At 54.1% G+C, this 22,896-nt stretch overlaps 1 protein-coding gene across 4 annotated transcripts; it reads left to right on the plus strand.

The window, feature by feature from the left end:
* Window positions 1-945: 945 nt before the first annotated feature.
* Window positions 946-22,882, plus strand: PLCD1 (phospholipase C delta 1). Of its 4 annotated transcripts, XM_046663914.1 has the most exons (16): window positions 5,916-6,018; window positions 6,140-6,196; window positions 9,669-9,833; window positions 13,221-13,449; window positions 18,636-18,765; window positions 18,858-19,089; window positions 19,703-19,904; window positions 20,018-20,162; window positions 20,240-20,389; window positions 20,483-20,638; window positions 20,873-21,032; window positions 21,225-21,341; window positions 21,742-21,920; window positions 22,015-22,147; window positions 22,224-22,373; window positions 22,519-22,882. In XM_046663914.1, exons 2-16 carry the CDS (start codon window positions 6,190-6,192, stop codon window positions 22,602-22,604), a joined length of 2,241 nt encoding a protein of 746 aa, XP_046519870.1. In that variant the 5' UTR covers window positions 5,916-6,018; window positions 6,140-6,189; the 3' UTR covers window positions 22,605-22,882. The 4 variants fall into 4 exon arrangements, with proteins under 4 accessions (XP_046519864.1, XP_046519877.1, XP_046519858.1 ...); XM_046663908.1 differs by lacking the exons at window positions 5,916-6,018; window positions 6,140-6,196 and adding an exon at window positions 946-1,304; XM_046663921.1 differs by lacking the exons at window positions 5,916-6,018; window positions 6,140-6,196 and adding an exon at window positions 1,362-1,732.
* Window positions 22,883-22,896: the final 14 nt, after the last annotated feature.

A 22,896-nucleotide genomic window follows, 5' to 3' on the forward strand; every position in this document is an offset into this window, starting at 1 on the left:
CCCATTCAACCCTCAACACTGGGAGACCTGCCCTCCAGCCGCTTTACATCCCTTCCTGAGCTATTCAAGCCCACCTAGGCCTGGTTGTGCTGGAAAGAGGAGGGCTTAGGGTTAGCCGGGCCTCCTCCTCTAGGAGGGGTCCAACTGGCTTCTGCCAGACTCTCTCATTGTCTTTATCAGCCCAGGAGACCTGGGTGATTCAAGGGTGGGCCCAGCATCTCCCCCTATTCTCGCAGGCTCTCTGGGGTGTCTCCCACACTCAGAGCCCAGCTCTCCCAAGGGGCTCTCCCAAAGGGTGGTGGGCAGCAGGGATGGCTGGACTTTCCTTGGGAGTCTCTGGGTACCCTATAAATAGGGTGTCTGGGTTGCAAGAGTTGAGGATGGGAGTCGGGGGTCCACCTAGGGGCCCCTTGAGAGGCCACCCAAAGAAGGGACCCTAGAGACGTCACCCCACCCCAGATCCTGTCCCCCACTCTGCTGCACAGATCGCCAGGAATTTGGGGTGTGAAGGGCTCAAACTGGACTCCCTGCACCCATTTGCTGTAACCTTTCCCTGTCTCACTCCCCCCTCACCCCCGCCCACCTCAACCCCTATCCCCACCCCCGCCAAAGGCGCTCCTGGGGTTAGAAACTTGCCAGCGAGAGGGGAGGGGACTCTCCTCCGGATAAGGTCCAGGTATTCCTCTCTGAGGACCTCCTAACCCGTGCCCGTGCACCCATTTTGCAGAAGGGAAAGCAGACACCCGAGGAGCCGCGCTGGACGCCGAGGTTCCCCTTCGCTGCAGCCCGACTGGGCGTCGGACGTTATGCGGTCCCCTCCCCGGGGTGACGCCGGATTCTTTTGAGCATCGCCCCAACCCCAGCGAGGTGCCCACAGGCAGGGCGTGGGGCCGGGCTGCCCGCAGTAATGACAGGGCGGGCGGCCTGTGGGTGGCGGCGGCGGCGGAGGAAGCGGGAGAAATCTGGTTATTTCTGGCCGGGACGCGCCCACCGGCGGCGGCCAGGGATGGCCCGGCTTCCCGGCCCCCACCTCCGCGCTCCCTCCCTCCCGGCTCCCGAGGAGGGGCGGGGAGAGACGCGGGTTGGCGGGCTCAGGGGGCGGGGGCGCAGGCGGGCGGCGGGCGGGGCGGTGTCCCGGGCCCACCTCCGCCTCCTCCCACCGCACTCATTCTAGATCTTCCACTGCGCTCCGCTCGGACCCGAGGCCCCGGCGCTGTCCCGCGCACGTGTGTCCCGCGGCGCCCCCCTCCCGCCGCGACGCCCGTCGGGCATGGACGCGGGCCAGGACTTCCTGACCCTGCACGGTGAGTGCCCGGCTGGCGAGCGGGGAGACCCTGCAGGGGCAGACCTCCCGGAAAACCGTTCCCAGCCGTGAGCAGGGGACCCCCAGCTCCTTCGGCCGCCCTCCGCCCCGCCCCGGGCCCGCCCTTCGGCCCTTTTGTCGCATCGGGGAAATCTCGGCCCAGGACTCCCGGGGTGGGTCTGCTGGGCACGACCCTGGGCGTTTCCAGGCTTATCCCCCAGATCCGGCCAGGGACAAGGAGAGGAGTGTGAGTCTGAAGTCTTCCCTGAAGACTACCTCCCGGCCACCCCAGCCTCGGGGGCTCTCCCTTATTCTGATCACGGAAGGCTGGGCTCCATGGTCCAGCGCGCACCGAAAGGCCAAGGAGGGAAGGAACCAGCATCCACGAATGACCGAGTTCTCCCCGCCCTGTCCGAGCCGCCGGGAGAGGTGCCTCAAAACCGTGGCGTGCCTGGACCGCGTCAGGCCGCGTGGGTGTGGTGGGGTGGGGATATGGTGGGGCGGGCGAGGAGGTGTGCAAGGTTGGCCAAGGTCGGGCTGTGCCGCCGTAACTGCCCAGCGCAGAAATCACAGTCCGCGATGCCGGGTCTGGGAGGAGGAGCCCGATCTTCCCGTCTGCGCACCCTCCTTGGGGGATAGAGTCAAGTCCCAGCTCAAACTGCCTGCGGCTCCACCCTTGTCCAGCTGACCTCTCCTCGGAGGGAACAGAGTCTGGGTCAGCTCCTTGCCCTATCGCTATCCCTCCAGGAGAGAGAGCAGCCGCTGGCTCCCCACTGCAGGGCCTAGAGGTCTTCTAGCTGCACACGACCCCCAACCTGGACCTGACATCTCTTTGCTCCAGCCTGGGGACTCACCCACTCTTAGGGGGGCCTGGCCTTTCTGTCCCCCAGATCATCTGCCAGCTCAGCAAACCCTGCCCCTCTAACACCAATCAGTGCTTCACCACATCTCCCTGTTTTCTAGTTCCCTTGGGGTTGGAGACTTTGGTGTCCACTGCCTATCCATCAAAACCATACATGGAGATGATAGATGGGAGAGAGAAAGGCAGAGGCCCCTGGAATTCAGAGGGACTCAGCGATGTTCCTATCAGCCAGCCCCTAGACTGTCTCCTGTTTCCCAGTTGGCCCAGACCTGGTCCCCAGGGCCCAGAAAGACCTCGCTCAGTGCCCAGAGCTGTTACATTCATACCAGTAGCCTAGGCTCCTCAGGGCAACTTCACCCAGCTGGGTCATGGGATCCCTGCCCCTTCCAATGCTCCCTGTTCTCTCCCCAGGCCAGAGGCGTCCTTAATGCTCCTGTCAGACTGGCAGGAAAGGAGGCTGGGCAGGTCAGAGGACCACAGTGGAGGCCTCTGCCTTTCTCTCTCATCATCCCTTAGCTAGTGCTGTTTATCCTGCAGACTGCCACCTCTTCCATGCCTGCCTCACACTCAGACCCCCTGAAAACCTTCTGCTCACCTCTGGGACTGCTGCAGACTCAGCTCATGTTGGAATGAGTTCCATCCTCAGGCATCTGTGCCTTTTTGAGTCTTTCTCCCCTAGCAGCCCTGGTATCTTCCCTGGAGAGGAAGCCGTGTGGAGGCTCAGGCAGCGCCTCCCAGTCCTGTGGCATGTGCTTGGCTGCCCTGGCCCATCCTGTTTGAGACCTGCCTCCTGAATCCTGACTCTGTCCAGCCCTTCCTGTGGGGCTGGCATGCACACTGCAACCCCAAGTTATTTCCCTGAAGACCCTGCTGCTTCTAGCTCATCCCCCAAAATTACCTCCCTTAACTGCCTTTTGTTCCACCTGCAAACCAGATGGGGAAGCAAGACCCACTCAAGGAGAATTGGTGGTGGGAGGGGGTGGTCACTGTGCCCTGTGCTGTCCCAGGTTGTCTACACTTCCTTTGGAGAGTCTGCACCCCTTTCATATTTTGAGTCCCACAGCACTGGATATGCGCTGCAGCACCACACTATCTGGCTTGGGCAGTTGAGGGGTCTGCTGCAGAAAGGTCCCCTTCATTGGCCGGGGGGACTATGGGGCCCCCCCTAGATATGAGATGTCCCTTCTCTGCCCTAGTTGCGTGCAGAGGCAGTGTAGTATACAAGCATGGATTCTGGAGGCAAACTACCTGAGGTCAAGTCTTGACTTTTTCATCTCAAACAAATCCCTTGATTTCATTGTGCCTCAGTTTCCTCATCTGTAAAATGGGGGATAAGATCACTACTTACTTCATAGGGTTGCTGTGAGGATTGATTGAGGTAAACCTACAAGGCAATTAAAACAATGCCTGGTACCCAGCAGGTGCTATGTTCCTCCAGGAGGCCCACCCCCCAAGTGACTGCGCCCTATGAGCTGCTGTCTAGTTCTTTGGGAGATGAGGAGCCACAATAAGGTAGTCCTTAGCCAGGAAAAATATGATCAACCGGGATCAAGAATCAAGGGGCTCCTTCTGGTGTCTCTGAAGCACTCAGACTTATGTTCCATTGCCCCGGCCTCCTCCTTCTAACCCACTTGCTCTGCTCTCTCCATTCTGGCCAGGCCTGCACTGGCTTCTTCAGCAGGTCCTCAGAAGTGCCCGAAAGGACACTACCTCCCAGGGCCCTGCTCTCACTGAACACATCCACCTCCACTAGCTTTTCCTACACCTCATCTCTCCTGCTCCGCTGTAAGAACTCGCTTTTGTAAAAGTGGAAGGCAAGCTGTAGGAAGGGCCTCATCTTGGCCCCAGGAGATCTTGGCTCCAGTCCTAGCTGTGCCTCTACTTACGTTGTGATCCTGAGCAAGTCCCTTTTTCTCTCTGGGTCTGTTTTCTCATCCATGGGATCGCAATACTTATTTCACAGGGGATGTTGTGAGATAAAACACTAATGGGCACAGGAGCTCTAGGTTGGCTACAAAGCCAGTCCTCCAAGAGATAATGGTTCCAGAGCCATCATAGCAGATTGGGGTGGCCAGCCCCTTACCCATCGTAATTATGTTTCAAAGCTGTTTGTCCTTGAGATCCCAGGCCCACACTGCACAGACACACACTGATCTTAACTTTTTCGTGCCATAGGCCACTTCGGCAATCAGGTGAAGCCTGTGCAGCCCTTCTCAGGATCTTATTTTTAAATGTATAAGATAAAATATGTAGGAATTCAAAGGAAGCAAATTATATGAGACGTGATTCTATCCTTGGTCCTTTAGTTAAAAACCTTTGGATGTTTTCTCTAAAACAGAGGTTCTCCTCACACACACTCTGCTCCCCCTCTTTCCAAATGAAGAACAACTTGTCTGTGCCCATATTTCAGCTCATCTACACTCACACATTCTCATGATTTATTCTCTGTGGTGTGACTTTAGGCAAGTCCCTCTGCGGTTCAGTTTATTGTTATTATTCTTGCTGTGCTTGTTTGTGCTAATGACTGGCTTTGCCTGTGACTCACTGTCAGTGCTGGCGACTGGATCTGCAGGGAAGCCAATGGAGGAACTCTTCAGAGGCAGAGGAAAAGAGAGGCGTGAGTCAGGCCTCTGGGTGGGGTTCTGACCTTGGCACACAGTAGGGGCTCAATAAATCATTGCTGGGTGAATGAAAGGGAAGTTGTAACTTCCATGAAAGGTCCCACTGTTCCCCAGCACACTGGCAGCACAGTTTTGTATAAAGTTGCAATCATTCTCATCTATTAATGAAAGCAAGCCGGCGTTAATGAACTCATTTTAAGATCAGCATTTTTTCAAGAATTCCATTCTCCTTCGGAACCTTGGAGATTATTCCACTCAGGTAGGGAAAGTGAGAGAAGGAAACAGGCCTGCCTGAGGTTCACAAGTGAGGCAACAGCCAGTCGAGTCACGATGAATTCGTTGAGAAATTGGGGTAAAATATTCGGCGGGCTCGGTTGTGTGGTCCAGGCTCCATCCCCGGCTCCGCCCCATCCCGTCCTCCGCTGGACTCCGCAGCCCAGCCGGCGGCCCACTGGGACGCCCCTCCTCAGCTCAATCTCGCCCGCCCAGACCTCGGGTGTTTACCCGGACCCCAGCTGGTGTTTAGAATTCGTGACTCTGGCTCCACCTCCCGGTCAGGCCCCGCCCCGACACCGCCTCCAAAGTCGAGGTTCCGTCCCTCTCTGCCCCAACATCGCCTTTCCAGTGAGGGACCATCCCCGGGTTAGCCCACTGGGCCCTGGCTCCGCCCCCGGCCGGCTTCCTGGATATTGTATGCCTCCACGTCTCCTGTCAGACCCCGCTCCTTCCCCTCCCCACCTCTTTGGCTCTGGCTCCGCCCTCGATCTGCTTTCGGGGCAGTTTTACGCCACTGTTCTGCTTCCTGGGTAAAGAATTTGTCCCACTCCGCCTCCAGGTCTCGGCTCCTCCTCCGGGTTGCCCCGCCTCCCTTGTTCTGGCTCCTCCTCTCCCCTCCTAGATTCCGTTCTGGTCCCACCTCCCTGGGCATCACTCCCGCCCCCCCGGGACTGGATTTCCCTCTCGCCCCGCCCCCAGAGCCGAGGACACGCCCCTTTGGGCCCGGCCCCGCCTCCTGGATTCTAGCTCCGCCCCTCTACGCCTGGACTCCGCCCTGCTCCCCGCCTCGGCCGGCTTCTGGAGGCTGCGGCGCTGTCCCGGGCCAGGCTCGCGGGTGGCAGGGGCACTGCGGGGCATCATGCAGTGCCTCGGGGTCCGGAGGCGGAGCCGCTCCAGAGAGCTCTACCTGCAGGAGCAGAGTCTCAAAGTGGCGGCGCTCAATGGGCAGAGGCTGGGTAAGGGACGCACGGGGGACCCGAGATCTGCGGAGACTGGGAGGGCAGCTTTTGCAGGGCGCAGACTATTTGTTTCTGAGCTCAGGGTCCTGCCCTTTATCCTTTTATTGTTCCTGTTTAGTACCTCTGTGAGTGTGTGACCAACTTGGGGGCTGTGTTTGCACGAGTGGCATGTGGGGTGAGTACTGGGGGGATTGGTTAGTCCTTCTCCTGATCTACCTCAGGCCCTCCAGAGCTCCCCGCCCCTTGTGACCCCTGACTCCTCCTGTTTATAAATTCATGAGGCACCACTGGATATGTGGCCCTATGTGTAAACTGGTGTGACTGTGTAACCCAATGAAATCTGTGAGACGGTGTGTGGTCCAGTGTGATGCAATGTAAATGTGTGTGCCTGTATGTGACAAGTGTGACAGTGAGTGACCCAGCGTGTGACCCAGTGGTGATTCTGTCACTTGTGTGGTACTTGGAGCCACTGTGCAGCAATGATGGTATGTAACGCTGTATAACCAAGCGTGTGACGTTGTGGCACCAGTGTGACAGATCCAGTATGATGCTGTGCACTCTCTGTGACTGTGGGTGACCCAGGTGACAGTGAATCTGTCATTCTGTGTTATGGTGTGTGTGTTATGTGGCTATTCTGATGTTTTGCCCTGTGCCCCTGAGAGGTGGCTGCATGAGGTAATGTTTCCTAGCAATGACTCTTCAAGCAGGCTTCTAAGTCTTGACTCTACCATGTAACTTCCTTGAGCCTCAGTTTCCTCATCTGTAAAATGGGAATAATGATAGCATGTTTCTTATAGGGTTGTTGGAGGGATTAAATACATGTGCTAAGAATAGTATCTTATTCAAATATTAACTATTATTATTATGGTGTATGCTATTATCATTATTATGAAGATGTTCTGACACTGTATGTTGTGTGGCTGTGTGACGCCATGTGACAATGTGTGACTATATCTCTGTGTAGCTGTGTATTGCTGTGAGTCCTGGGCCCAGTTTGTCTCCATTATGCGTCACCCTAGGTTCATGGGACAGACCCCTGACACCCGCCTCAGCCTCCTGTTAGCACCTGCAGCACCCTCCTCCCCATGGCCACCTCACTGTGTGCAGCTAGCCTGGGCAGGTTGTTGAGGCTGCAGGGTCAACCCAGGGGCCCTGAACTCAGAGGCCTCTCACCACTGCCCTTCCGCAGGAGAAGAAGGTACTCCAGCTGAGTGAGTGAGGCTGGATGAGGGGTGCCCATAGACTTTCTGGGTGCTAAAGTAGAGCAGGTAGCCCAGAGGCCTCAGAAACAAAAGGGCCTCAGATAAAGCTCAGAGATGGAGGTGCCTGCCCAGGTTTCCCAGTGGTTCAGAGGGCAGTGGTTATTATCAAGGCCTACCTTGAGATGGAGGTCTGTGTTCCGGAAGCCATGTCGGCAGCCAGAGGACTTATCTCTGCCTGGCCACAGATAGGGCCCACAGCCTGTCTCCAGGACAGGATGGACATGTCATCTCCTCACGGTGTTTTCCAGAACCAGAGGGCGGGGCCCACCTTGTACTTTCTGACCTCCTCCTCCCATTCCCATCTGTGCTGTTGGCAGTGGCTTATTCTCATGTGTGCCTGGCTTGGAGGGTGGGTGCAGGCAGAGGGTAAGGAGATGTCCCTCCCAGTTGTATCTCAGCCTCGGTAAAGACAGTGGAATCCCCAGCAGAGGCTGAGGTGGCACTCTCCTCTGGCAGCCTGGGAACTCCCTTCCCCTTCCTCTGAGCCCCACAGACTCAGCCAAGAGTTTAGGACATCCTACAGAGGTCCCCTTCTTCTCCAGTGGGCCTCCCCTGGGGCTGAAGGGGAGGTGCTCGCACTAAGATAGAGGGGTCTCTGGAAGTGATGGGGAGACTTGGGAAAAAGGTGGGGGAAGGGCCCAGAGACAGCTCCGACACTGTTCTCACCCAGTGACAGTGGGGGAACAGACGCACAGAGAGGGAAGAGAGTTGCCTAAAGCCACAGGGCTGTGGGTATTAGCACTGGGGAGGGATAGAAATGATGTGGGTGGCTGAGGCCTGGGGAAGTGGTCCAGAATGTTCTGTAGGTCCTGTGGGTTATGGGGTAGGCTGACGGGGGAGGGGGAGCATAGATAAAGTGGGAGAGGCTATCAGGGACTGGAGATCTAGGCTCAGAAAAGAAAAGCCTATAGGTCTAGGCACGGGGCCCTCTGACCGGCCCCACATGGTCCCTGATACCACCATTCTGCTGGAGCAGAAGGATAAAGATTGCTGAGGCCACATGTTTTAGTTTTAGTTTTAGTTTTGATGACACATGTGAGGTGAGATGGCCACTTGGCTCTGAACAGAGCTGGCTGCTGGACTACATGTGGTTAGGATGATCTATAAATAGATACAGATATAGATACAAATATCGATATAGATGTATCTATCTCTTTATTACATTAGGGTGGAGGGGGTCTCTCTTTGATCACAGTTGGTACAGGGTCTGCTTGGGGATGAGGGCTCTTGGGGAGCCAGGTCTGGTGCCCCTTTGGTGCCTCCTATTTGGGCCTAGTAGGACAAAGGGCATCGTATCTTTGGGAGCCCATGCCTCAGGTCAGCCTGGGTCTCTGAGAACAGCAAGAGAGCTGGGCAGGAGGGGGCGAAGCAGCCAGGGCTCTGGTCCTCGCTGTGGAGCCCTGAGCCAGGCCCTGCTTCAGCTTCTGAAAGGGCTGCCCTATGCCTTAGAGCTGCCATACCCTGAGGAGTCCCAGACCCAGGACACTCAGAGATGGGGTGGGCAGGGAGGCATCCCAGCGGGTCATACACTGGCCGCAGTGGGCTCATCTGTCTCGTCTGGGGACAAGGGTCAGAGACCCACTCAAGCAGGTCCAAGTCAGGAGTGGGGGTAACAGGGGTGAGGGTGGCAGAGATGGGCCCAGGGTCCCACAGCACCCATGGTGTTGACACCACCAACTACAACTGCTATTATGTCAGGACCTCCCCAGATTCATGCATCATCTCATTTAACCTTAGAACTTCCCTTTGAGGTGGATGCTATTTTTATCCTCAGTTTACAGACAGGAGGGCAGAGGCCCCGCAACATGAAGTCACTTGCCCAGGTCACACAGTTAGTCAGGAGGGGGACCTGGACCCAGGCACAGATGATTCCAGAGCCGCTGGAGTTGGAGAGCTGCTGGGCTTGTGATGCTCTGGAGTCCATTTCCATCTGTGTCTGCCCCTTTTCTTTCCTGCTCTGCCTGATCTTTTGGACCCAGCTTCCTTCAGGTCACTCTGACCCCTAAGTGTGACCAGGAAGGGGCCCACCTAGTCTTTCAGAGCCAGGCCATTTCCTAGGGGTCTGGTTCCCTAGGAACCATGTGTTCTTGGATTAGCTGCCCTCCCTTTGTCCATTCAGCTATGGGTGGCAGGTCACAGTGTATAAAGGATGGCCTTGAGTAGGCAGGTGTCCCAAGGTTCGCATGGCCTCAGCTGGCAATCAGAGATGACTTCCTGAAGGGCAAGCTTGGAGCATGGGTGGGGGAGGGAGAAATGAACAGAGAGCTGAGGATGAGGCTGGTGAGAAGTGGGCTCTGAGAGGGTCCAGAGGTGGGCGTGGCCAGGGTGCACCCTGGGGTAGCAGGGACCTGGAGGAGGTGGCATCTTACCAGCTCTGTCTCCTAGGCCTGCAGGATGACAAGGACCTACAGGCACTGCTGAAGGGCGGCCAGCTCCTGAAGGTGAAATCTAGCTCATGGCGGAGGGAGCGCTTCTACAAGTTGCAGGAAGACTGCAAGACCATCTGGCAGGAGTCCCGCAAAGTCATGCGGACCCCGGAGTCCCAGATGTGTGAGTGCCCTGGGGCTGTGGGGTAGGAGGCAGAGTGCGGAACCTGTGCTTGGATGGGGAAACTGATTCTGGCTAGGGTTGGAGGTCACTCATGGACCAGGACCACAGAGAGGGAAACTGAGGCCCAGCCTGGTGGGGCATAGGCCAGTCATGTGATCAGAACCAGATGTGGGGAAACTGAAGCTGTCCAGAGTTGGGGAGAGGAGTCACTGAAATCACTGATAGGGAAAGTGAGCTCTAGTCTGGGCTGGAGAGGGCAGTCATGGACCAAGGATCACAGATGGAGATGCTAAAGCCTTTTAGGGGTAGGAGTACATAACTATAACCACAGATGGGGAAAACCAGGCTCAGAAGTAGGGAGTGAGCCGGACAGTGCGGTCTGAACTCACAGGTATCTGCTCAGACAGCTGTAGGAAGGAGGGAAGTTGGGCGGATTAGGACTCCAGGTGTGTGAGGCCAAGAACCACACCCAAAGTGCAGGGGCTATTAAGGCCCTTCCGGGTATGAATGATCAGGATGTGAGGTGGGGCCGCAGGAGGCAGCTCCTCCCTGGGACAGAGCCATAGCAGGGATGTTGGGGTGGAGCAGGGCCCAGGAACCCAAGGCTTGGGCCTGCAAATGGAGAGTGCCCTCTTCAAGGCCTTAGGGAGAAAGTTCTGCTGACTGCTGCCCTTTAACCTGAGAATACCCTAAAAATTCTCTCTGTGTGAGAGGTTCACTCTGCACCTGTACCTGGTGGGAAAATTTTAGACCAATGCTATCCAAAAGAACTTTCTGAGTCCATGAAATTGTTCTATATCTGTGCTGTCGAATATGGGAGCCACTAGCTACCTGTGGCCACTGTGCACTTGAAATGTGGCTAGTGTGGCTGAGGCACTGAACTTTTACTTTTAAATTTCAACTAACTGCTATTTAAATAGCCACCTGTGGCTGGTGGCTGCTGTATTGGATAGTGCAGAGCTGTCACTGCAGCTGGATTTCATACAACCCAGACCCCTGGAAATCCCTCACCCTTCACCTGCCCTTGGCTGTGGGGGGCGGGCAGGGTCAGCCCACTGGCAGGTCTACAGGGAATGAAACCAGACACAGGTGACAAGCCCCAGGTGGGAGGGGGGCAGAAGGATGGGGAGGGTCAGCCCACCAAGGGCGCCCCAGGAAGGGTCTGTCAGGCCTCAGGACACTGGACAGAAACCTGAGAAGGTACAGCCTGCCGGCCTGTGGCCTGTCGAACGACCAGAGGTGAGGCAGGACAGGAGCGGGGTGAGATGGAGAGAGCCATGCTGGGGCTTTGGGGATGTGGGCCATGGAAGGTTTCTGAGCAGGGCAGGGCAGGGTTGGAGGGAATGGAGCCTGAAGTGCTCTCAGAAGGCCACCCTCAGAGCGTGTCTGCCAGACAGCATAGGAGTGACCCAGACTTTGTCTCTGTCTATGGCACCAGCCAGGCTCCGTCACAGGGTTTTGCCCTGATATGGGGTTTCCTGTTAGACGCTGGTGGATGTTGGCACGGTGGGAATGGGGCATCTTGCACTCTGAGCCCTGGGGATTCCTGAGAGCCCACGAGTAGCCAGTACATAGGCATGGTTCCCAATGGGGCATGGGGGCAGACAGGAGTAGGAGACTCAGGCCTTTCCAGACCTGTGCTGGCGAGATGAGAACCTCGTCCTGGGGTGGCTGTGAGCACAAGGGCAGGAAGAGCATCCCAGGCAGTGTGAGCAAAGTGCAGAGGTGAGAATGAGGAAAGGGTGTGAGTGAGGGGCCTGCACCCTGAGAGGAGGGGCTGCAGGGATGACAGGTCCAGGGTCAGGTGCCAGGTGTGCTCAGGTGAGGACCATGGGTGGAAGAGGCTCTATTCTATGTCAAAGACCCAGAGACAGGTCTTGAGCTGAGCATGCTTTTTGGCTGCTTTCCTTCGCTGGGCAAGTGAGACTGTCATCCTCAACTGTACTCTACCCTTCAGGGAAATGAAGGCCAGGTGAGGGCGGAGTGGAGCAGCCCCTTACCCAGTTCTCTCTGCCTCTGCTTCCTGCTCCCTAAGTCTCCCTTGATCCTGCCACCACTAGCCCCCCTCCACTCTGGTTCCCAGAGGCAGACAAGGCATTATCAGCAGTGAAGGCATCTGGACTTTCTCTCTGGTGCTGGTGGGCGTGCTGGCCTGGGAGCTCCAGGCTCAGGCTTCCTGTTTTCATTCCCAGCCAGAGTCAGCTGCAGCTGGTGTGGGGCCTGGGGGCGCACAGGAGGCTGAGGGCAGAGGGATTAGGCAGGGATCTCTCTGCCCCCTAGATGGCCCAGGGCTCACATGTCCCACTCCTCAGAGCCTGCTGCCCAGGCTGGGCACATGCCACACACATGGGGCCTGCAGGTGGCTAGGAGGCCCCTGGGCACTCAGGGTAGGCACCGGGAGGGACAGGCGGGCTTTCAGCCAGAGCTGGTCTAGGAGCCAGGATAGATGGATATGGATGGCTCAGAATGGTGATGGGGAGGCAGGGACGGAGTCTGGACCCTGATGCTGGGAGGCCCAGCATGAGCCTGGCTGGTGGGACTGGCTCCCAGCCAGGCCAGAGAGGGCACTTTAGGAGTGAGCAGGGGTAAGCAGGGCCTTGCTGCCCCCTGAAGCTTGGAAGGCTGGACTGGGCCAGGAGGGCCCTCCCCTGCCTCCCAAGGGGAGAATGATATAATCTCTCAGACCCCAAGGGGCACCATCCAGTCTGCCTTTTGGGACCCTGGAGGGCAGAGCCTTCCTGCACCCTCCTTGATACATACCGACACACGCAGGGCAGGTCCCTGCCTACCCTCTGACACAAGCACTTCTCTCTCTGTCTCTGGCCCTCTGCCTCCAGACCCCAGGGCCAGGGCCAACTGAGGGTGGCTCCAGCCCCCTGAGTAGTCAGGAGAGGGGCCTGGAGGCTCTCATGGCTGTCTGAGGGGAGGATGAGTCCAAAGTCAAGTACAGTAGGGAGGGTGTGTGGCCTCTTCTCTGTCACAGGCCCCAAGCTCTGGACTGGTCTCTCCCCATCTCTTTCTAAGAGCCCTGCCCTGCCCTGATCCTCTCCCAGAGTCCTGCTCCCTCCCAGCATGGAAACAGCGGGTCTAGGGTGCCCTTCCTACCCTAAAGTCGGTCCCTCTCGCTCTGTCACTCCCTGTGTGTTTCTACTCTGCCCACTATAGCTGTGTCTCTTGGTCCTTCTCCACCTGTTTCTGTCTTCCTTCCTCCTTTTTGTCCCTTCTTGTCTGTCCTCCTGCCCCTCTCCTTTCTCTCTGGATCAAGGCCTAAGCTCCAGCCCTGGCTCTCTCTAGGCTATGCCCCCTCCATTGTGGCCTCGGCCATGTCAGAAGCAGGGGTTGGCCTCACACCTCTCTATTCCCACCCCCCCAATCCCCTTCTTGCAGTTTCCATTGAGGACATTCAGGAGGTGCGGATGGGGCACCGCACAGAAGGCCTTGAGAAGTTTGCCCGTGATGTGCCCGAGGACCGCTGCTTCTCCATTGTCTTCAAGGACCAGCGCAACACGCTAGACCTCATCGCCCCATCGCCAGCTGACGCCCAGCACTGGGTGCAGGGTTTGCGCAAGATCATCCACCACTCGGGCTCCATGGACCAGCAGCAGAAGCTGCGGCAGTATCCTTTTGGTGGCAGTGGCTCCAGGCCCAGCCTGTGGGTACTGGCTGTGGTCATCCCCAGAGCAACCTGGGTGTGGAAGATACTCAGCTCAGGCTGTGATACCAAAATAGCACAGACTGGGGGGCTTAAGGAAGAGGAATTAATTTTCTCACAGTTCTGGAGGCTGGAAGTCCAAGATCAGGGTGTGGCATGGTTGGGTTCTGGTGAGAGTTCTCTTCCTGGCTTGTAGACAGCTGCCTTCTCCTTGTGTCCTCATATGGCAGAGAGAGACAGAAAGATCTCTGGTGTCTCTTCTTAAAGGGGCACTAATTCTATCATGGGGGCCCCACCTCACGATCTCATCTAAACCTCCCAAGGCCCCATCTCCAAATACCATCATCTTGGGGTTAGGGCCTCAGCATATACATTTTGGGGAAACACAATTCAGTCCATAGCAGAAGGGAAGCAGGGAATGTACCTGGAGGCTTCTTTGATCTACCCTGATCCACTGCAGCCCCCTGATGTCTCCTCTTCCCCCCTCTGTAACCAGCACGGACTTGGAAGGCTGAGGGGAGCAGCCTGCTTCAGTGAGACACCTATTCTTGGACGTTTTAATCATGTTTCCTAGAGTTACTACATTTTTTCTCTCTGGGAATTTGAGAGGCCATGGTGCCCGCCTGTGCCATCTTTGGGGAGTGATCAAGTTCCCCTGGGCTTGATGTGCCCACCAGCCTGCAGGCTTGAAACAAATTCACTTCAAAATCTAGGGGCACAACAACACACTAGTCTCTGATTCAAGGTGATCAGGCTTCTAGTACATAGGATTAGGGCGGAACAAGCTCCAGCCCTTTTTTTTTATGACAGCTTTATTGATGTAATTCACGTACCATATAATTCACTGACAAAGTGTACACATCAGTGCTTCTTAGTATATTCACAGAGTTATGCAACCATCACAATTAATTTTAGAACATTTCATCACCCCAAAAAGAAACCCCATAACGTATATCAGTCACTCCCCATTTCCCCACAACCTCCCAGCCCTAGGTAACCACTGATCTACTTTCTGTTTCTATACCTTTGCCTTTTCTGGACGTTTCATATGAATGAGATCGTACAGTCCTAGGTAACTGGTTTCTTTCGTTTAGCATAATGTTTTTAAGGTTCATCCATGGTGTAGCATGTGTCAGTACTTCATTCCTTTTTTATTGCCTAATACCATTCCGCTGTATGGTATTCCACATTTTATTTATCCATTCAGCAGTTGATGGACATTTGTGTTTCCACTTTCAGGCTTTTATGAATAATGCTGCTTTGAACATTTGTGTATAAGTTTTTGTGTGGACATGTGTTTTCATTTCTCTTGAGTATATACTAGAATTTCTGAATCTTATGGTAACTCTGTGTTTAACCTTTTGAGGAACTGCCAAACTGTTTTCCAAAGAGGAAATTTACATTCCCACCACCACTGTATGAGGGTTCCAATTTTTCACATCTTTGCTAACATTTGTTATCTGTCTTTTTTTAAGATTGGCACCTGAGCTAACAACTGTTGCCAACCTTATTTTTTTTTCTGCTTTTTCTCTCCAAATCCCCCCAGTACATAGTTGCATATTTTAGTTGTGGGTTCTTCTAGTTGTGGCATGTGGGACGCCACCTCAGCATGGCCTGATGAGCAGTGCTGTGTCCGTGCCCAGGATCCAAACCTGTGAAACCCTGGGCCACTGAAGCAGAGCACGTGAACTTAACCACTCGGCCACAGGGCCGGCCCCTGTCTTTTTAATTATAGTCACTCTTGTGGGTTTGAAGTAGTATCTCATTGTGTTTTGATTTGCATTTCCTGGATAGCTAATGATGTTGAGCATCTTTACATGTATTTATTGGCCATCTGTATATCTTCTTTGGAGAAATATCTATTCAGATCCTTTGCCCACTTTTTGTTATTGTTGTTAAGCTTTTTAATGGATCTATTTATTTTAATTTTAATTTTTAATTGTGGTAAAAAATATACAACATAAAATTTACCATCTTAACCATTTTTTTTCGTAAGGATTGGCACCTGAGCTAACAACAGTTGCCAATTTTTTTTTTCCTGCCTTATCTCCCCAAATCCCCCCTGTTACATAGTTGTATGTCTTAGTCGCAGGTCCTTCTAGTTGTGGTATGTGGGATGCTGCCTCAACGTGGCCTGACGAGTGGTGCCATGTCTGCGCCCAGGATCCGAACCAGCGAAACCCTGGGCTGCCGCAGTGGAGTGCGGGAACTTAACCACTCAGCCACGAGGCCGGCCCCCATCTTAAGCGTTTTTAAGTGTATAGTTCAGCAGTATTAAGTACATTCACATAGTTGTGCAGCCAATCTCCAGAACTCTTTTTATCTTGTAAAACTGAAACTCTACCCATTTTTTTTCTGAGGAAGATTAGCCCTGAGCTAAATACTGCCAATCCTCCTCTTTTTGCTAAGGAAGACTGGCCCTGAGCTAACATCCATGCCCATCTTCCTCCACTTTATACGTGGGACGCCTACCACAGCATGGCTTTTGCTTAGCGGTGCCATGTCCGCACCCGGGATCCGAACCAGTGAACCCTGGGCCGCTGAGAAGCAGAACCTGTGAACTTAACCACTGTGCCACCGGGCCTGCCCCTGAAACTCCACCCATTAAACAACTCCTCACTCTCCCGCCTCCACACCTCCAGCCCTAACCCCTGGCAGCCACCATTCTTTCTATATCTATGAATTTGACTACTCTAGGTACTTCACGTAAGTGGAATCATACAGTATTTGTCTTTTTATGATTGGCTTATTTCACTTAGCATAACGTCTCAAGATTCATGCATGCTATAGCATATCGGAGGATTTCCTTCCTTTTTAAGGCTGAACAATATTCAGTCGTATGTGTCTACCACATTTTGTTTATCCGTTCATCTGCTGATGTTCCCTTAGTTTGCTTCCACCTTTTGGCTATTGTGAATATTTCTGCTATGAGCATGCACGTACAAATATCTCTTTGAGACCCCTGCCTTCAATTCTTTTGGGTGTATACTCAGAAGTGGAATTGTTAGATCATATGGCACTTCTATTTTCAACTTTTTGAGGAACCTCCATACTGTTTTCCATGGCATCTGCACCATTTTACATTCCCACCAACAGTGCACAAGGGTTCTAGTTTCACGTCCTTGCTCACCAACTCTTGTTATTGTCTGGGAGTTTTTTCCTTTTTGATTAGGTATCTTATTGTGATTTTGATTTGTGTTTTACTAATGATCAATTATGTTGAGCATTTTTTAATGTGCTTTTGTGTAGCTTCTCTGGAGAAATGTGTATTCAGATCCCTGGCCCATTTTTAATTGGGCTATTTGTCTTTTTATTATTGAGTTGTAAGAGTTATTTATATATTCTCGATAGAAGTCCCCTGTCAGATATATACTTTGCAAATAAGTTTTACCATTTTGTGGGTTCTTTTCTTTTTTTTTGGTAGTATTCTTTGAAGCACAAAAGTTTTTAGTTTTGGTGAAGTCTAATTTGTCTACTTTTTGCTTTTGTTGCTTGTGTTTTTTGATGTCATGCCTAACCCAAAGTCACAAACGTTTACTCTTAGATTTTCTTTTGCACATGGCTATCCAGAAACTTGATTTTTCTTTTTACCTGGCATTCTGCCATAATTATTGTATATACATATATTTACATAAAGCATGCATATATATGTACAAATAAAATTTGGAAAATATGGATATGTTACAATGAAGTTTTAAAGGCTCGCAAAATCCACCTCCTCCAGAAACTATTGATATTTGGCTTCTCCCCCCTAATTTTTTTCTGCATTTCAACTTGCTTAATGATGCATTTGCCAAAAATAGTAGAGATCATACATTTGTATCCATTTTCACTGTAACATTATGTCATAATTATTTCCCTGTAAACAACTTTAATGACTGTAATATTCCACTGAGTGGGTGCACTATAAATTATGATCCAGTCTTTTATTGTTGAACATTTAATTTATTTTTAGTCTTTCACTACTCTAAATAACATTGCAAAGAACTATGTTCATAAAATCTTTCAGTATTTAGGAGTATTTCCTTACCAATAAATTCCTAGAAGTCAGGTTACTGAGTCGAATGATATAACCATTTAAAGCTTTAACTAACCCTACATCACTTTCCTGAAGCTTGTACCAATTTACTTTACCCAAGTGATGGATAATGTCCATTTCACCTCACCCTTCCCTGTATTGAGTGATATACTTTTAAATTGCTAATTTTATAGTTTAGGAAATTGTATCTCATTTTCAAATTTTACTGTGTTCACTGGTAATGTTTGCAAAAAGTCAGTTTATATCCCTTTTTCATGCAGTTATTAAGGTCATCATACTGTTTTCTTTTGAATTAATTCTTCAAAGCCTTTGCTGCAAATGCTTCCTCCAGTCTGTCTGATGGGCAGCTTTCTTTTCTGTTTGGTCCTCATAATTTTAAAAGGTTCATATGGCATCATTTATGTTGTTTCCTTTGTGATTTCTTCTGAAAGCCTGCTATCCTTTTTCAGCTGTGTTGATGAGTTCTCGTTATCTCTGTTCCATAGTTAGTTCTCTATTTCCTGTGGAATGTGGAGCTCCTCCTTCTCTAGTTCTCAAGGTCAAGGCTGAGGGGAGAAAGGACAGAGGTAAAGGAGAGGAGGGAGCCTAAGTGCCCCAACCGTGATAACATGATCCAGGCTTTATTTTTGCATGTCATGTCCCAACCTTCTGATCAGTGGCTTGACATTTGCTCTTTCCTGTAAAATAAGCCTCAAGTGCTATAGTCAAGTTGGCTAACAATTATATATTGAAAACCAGAAGGGCATACCTTGAAATGTTACAGTATTTATCCCTAGTGGTAGGACTATGGGGAATTTGTTTGTTTATTGCATTTTCTAAATTGTCTATAATGAACCCTTGTATAGTGAGAAAAGAAATGTTTTTAAAAACTTGAAAGGGTTTAAAGCCAGCAAATAGGAAAAAGACCCCTTAATAGGATGTAACATTTCCTCCAAAGAGGCCACCATGCCTTGAATGTGGACGTGCAGTAAGTCAGGCTGGCAGGGAGCTGTGTCTACAGGTAGTCTTGGTCCACACGGACCCAGGAATTAACCTTGGGCTTGAACCATGGCTCTGGCTGGGACCTTGGGGGTTCCATGGCTCCTGGGTTCTTTCCTTACTTCTGGCCCAGCTGGATCCACTCCTGTTTGCGAAAAGCTGATAAAAACAAGGACAACAAGATGAGCTTCAAGGAGCTGCAGAACTTCCTGAAGGAGCTCAACATCCAGGTGGACGACAGCTATGCCCGGAAGATCTTCAGGGTGAGGCAGGAACCAAGGGCTGGTAGTGGGTCCTTGACCCTAGCCCAGGGCCTGCTCTGAGCCCTGCCCACCTGGCTGTCCTGGCTTTGCAGGAATGTGACCACTCCCAGACAGACTCCCTGGAGGATGAGGAGATTGAGGCCTTCTACAAGATGCTGACCCACCGGAAAGAGATCGACAGCACCTTTGCCAAGGCCGCGGGCGCCAGGGAGACCCTGTCGGTGGATCAGTTAGTGGCATTCTTGCAGCACCAGCAGCGGGAGGAGGCGGCAGGGCCTGCACTGGCCCTTTCCCTCATTGAGCGCTATGAGCCCAACGAGACTGGTGAGGGCCTGTGACTGGCAGTCCCGGGGCCACACTGGGCTGGGAGACCCGTGGGGAGACTGCAGCCCAAGAGTAAGGAGCTGGAGGGAAGGGGGGCACCTCAGCCAGGCCCTGGGCCCTGGTCAGTTATTTGCCTGCCCCATGAAAGCAGGGAGATGGGAGACAGGGCTCCAGCATCACTAGCCCTCTCTTGGTTCCTCCTGCAGGGGTTTTAAGGACCCCTCCCCCAGGAAATAGAGAGAAGGCTGAAGCAGACGCTTTTCCTGTTTCTTTATTTGTGCCCATCCTGGGCCCAGCTTTGAGACGCAAGACAGGGCCCTGTTCTAGAGAGGGTTCCAGTCTGAAGGCACAGAGAAGGAGGAGATGAGGCTCTGCCCTCAGGGGCCTCACAGTGTGAGGCAGAGGAGGAGGAGACAGGGCCCTGCCCTGGGGTAGTCACAGTCTGGTCAGGAGACCCAATTTACCCCCTTCCACGAGATGTCAAGGACCAGCTCAGGACAGGGAGGCAGGGGGAGTGGGGGCTCTTCCTCCCAGAGCAGTGGCACAGTGAAGGTCCCCTGGAGGTGGCTGGCTGGCAGAGGGCTCTTACTGGCACCGGTCTCCCCAATCCCAGCCAAGGCTCAGCGGCAGATGACCAAGGACGGCTTCCTCATGTACCTCCTATCGGCCGATGGCAGCGCCTTTAGCCTGGCGCACCGGCGGGTCTACCAGGACATGGGCCAGCCGCTCAGTCACTACCTGGTGTCCTCCTCGCACAACACCTACCTGCTGGAAGACCAGCTCACCGGGCCCAGCAGCACTGAGGCCTACATACGGTGGGGCCCCAGGGTGGGGGGCGGGGGGGCGGTGTGCATGGCGGGGCTACCCGGTGGGGCTCAGGGGCTGCCAGGTGGGAAGGCAGGGGCTTAACGGCGCCTCCTACCTGCAGGGCGCTGTGCAAAGGCTGCCGCTGCCTGGAGCTCGACTGCTGGGACGGGCCCAACCAGGAGCCAGTCATCTACCACGGTTACACTTTCACCTCCAAGATCCTCTTCTGCGATGTGCTCAGGGCCATCCGAGACTATGCCTTCAAGGTGGGCATACCCCATGGGGGAAAAGAGGAGGCTGCTAGGAGCCACCAACCCCTCCTAACCTGCCTTTGGGCCTCCAGGCGTCCCCCTACCCTGTCATCCTGTCCCTGGAGAACCACTGCAGCCTTGAGCAGCAGCAGGTGATGGCGCGACACCTGCGCACCATTCTGGGACCCATGTTGTTGGACCGGCCGCTGGATGGGGCTACCACCAGCCTGCCTTCCCCTGAGGTGCGCAGTGGGAATGGGCGTGTCCAGAGGAGAGGACAGGGGGACTGGCTGGGAGGCCAGCTTGGTCTTGACCTGCTGCCCCTCCATCCTTAGCAACTTAAGGGGAAGATCTTGCTGAAGGGGAAGAAGCTTGGGGGGCTCATGCCCGCCGGAGGGGAAGGCAGCCCTGAGGCCACTGTGTCAGATGAGGATGAGGCTGCGGAGATGGAGGATGAGGCAGTGAGGAGCCGAGTGCAGCACAAGGCCAAGGTTCAAGGGGGAGCAGTGTGGGGGCAGCCCTGGGGCCCTCCCCCATCATCATCCCCCATCACCCCATGGGATATTTGCTTTGTCTCAGTTCTCTGTGGCTGCCACTCAGACCCTCTGCCCCCCTCTCTCTGTCTGTCTCCCTATCTCTGTCTCTCTGTGTCTGGGTTTCTGGCTCTCTCAGTGCCCACCTGCCCCAACCTCTGAATCTAACTCGGGCCTCCCCATGGCCCCCAGGAGGACAAGCTCAGGCTAGTGAAGGAGCTCTCCGACATGGTCATTTACTGCAAAAGCGTCCACTTTGGGGGCTTCTCCAGCTCTGGCACCCCAGGGCAGGCTTTCTATGAGATGGCGTCCTTCTCTGAGAACCGTGCCCTCCGACTGCTCCAAGAATCAGGTGAGCTGATCAGCACCCTGAGGGTGCTGCCTGTCTGTCTGACCATCTGAGCTGGCCCGGCCAGGCCTGGCTCCCATCACCGCAGACATCGCCCAGAGTTGGGACTCCCTGCTGTTAGCAGACAGAGCTGGTGGGGAGGGGCTTGGGCTCACCAGGAGGCGGCCACATCTGACCAACTCACACCCCACTCAGGGAACAGCTTTGTCCGCCACAACGTGGGTCACCTGAGCAGGATCTACCCAGCTGGGTGGAGAACGGACTCCTCCAACTACAGCCCCGTGGACATGTGGAACGGGGGCTGCCAGATCGGTACAGTTTGGCTGGGGCTGGGAGGAGGCCTCGGTGAGGGTTTCAGTCCAGAGGGCCAGGGGCCAGGAGCCTCTGGGGACCCAAGCAGGGCCAGACACAGGCATTTGTGGGCTCAGGGGCTGGTAATCTCCGTTTGGAAATATCCCCCCACCAGCAAGTCACAGTGTCTGAAACCCCATCGTTAGCACACTAGTCCTTTGAATTCTGGCACCAGAAATGGAATGTGAGGTTGGTGTGGTGTGTCACTTAGGGTGGCAGAAGGGCAGTAGGCATCTGACTGATCCTGGACCCTGCTTCTGCCTCACCGTGTGACTCTAGGCCTCAGTATATCCTGAGCAGGCTGGGCTCTAGGGCCCCTGAGGCCGGTCTCCAGCCTGTGACTGCTTTGTCCTGCCTGTAGTGGCCCTGAACTTCCAGACACCCGGGCCAGAGATGGACGTGTACCAGGGCCGCTTCCAGGACAATGGGGCCTGTGGGTATGTGCTGAAGCCTGCCTTCCTACGAGACCCCAACTCCACCTTCAACTCATGTGCCCTGGCTCAGGGCCCCTGGTGGACTCAGAAGAAGCTCAGTGTCACGGTATGGCCAGCCACAGGAGGGACAGGTGCCCATGGGCCTCCCTCCCCGCTCACTACCACTTCTGAACCCTTAATTTCCCCCCACCTTCTCTCAGGTCATCTCAGGGCAGCAGTTGCCAAAAGTCAATAAGAATAAAAATTCGATTGTGGACCCCAAGGTGACAGTGGAGATTCATGGCGTGGGCAAAGACACAGCCAGCCGCCAGACCCCCGTAGTCACCAATAATGGTATGTGCTGGGCCTAGGCTGGGCCCACCTACTGGAGCTGCTGTCCGTGCTGTTGACCTGGTGCCTGTACCTCTAGGTTTCAACCCGTGGTGGAACACGGAGTTTGAGTTTGAGGTGGTTGTGCCTGAGCTTGCCCTTGTGCGCTTTGTGGTAGAGGATTATGATGCCTCCTCCAAGAATGACTTCATTGGCCAGAGCACCATCCCTCTGAGCAGTCTCAAGCAGGGTGAGTGTTTGTCGAGGGGAGGGGGCCAAGGAGGGGGTGGCAGGGCCTGGCATCTCTTGGGCTGGGTCCTGCTGCCCCTTGAAGCATCCTCTCTGAGTGACCAGAACTCTCCCTGTGTGCTCCTTCCCACCCATGTGCCCGCCAGGATACCGTCACGTCCACCTCTTGTCCAAGAATGGAGACCAGCACCCATCTGCCACCCTCTTTGTGAAGGTGTCCCTCCAGGACTAGGCTTGGGGGGGTCTGGTGGTAGCTCCTCGAGTGGGCCAGGCTCTCTGTCCACGTCTGGGGTTCAAGACAGGTATGGCTCTCCCACCCTTTCGCTCAGAGCTAGAGGCCCCGCACTGCCTTCAGCTCTAACGTACTGTCCATGCTGCTGCCTCTTTGGGGTCTCAGGAGCAGGTCCAGACCCTGGAGCTGTCCTCAATTCCGTTAGGAAGAACACTGCAGCCCTCTCCGCCCTCTGGCCAGCCCTAGGTTGAGGGTTTTTATAAAAATCTTAAGACTAAGTCCTGTGGTCTCT

Source organism: Equus quagga, chromosome 1, assembly GCF_021613505.1.
Source record: "Equus quagga isolate Etosha38 chromosome 1, UCLA_HA_Equagga_1.0, whole genome shotgun sequence".
Lineage (NCBI taxonomy): Eukaryota > Metazoa > Chordata > Mammalia > Perissodactyla > Equidae > Equus > Equus quagga.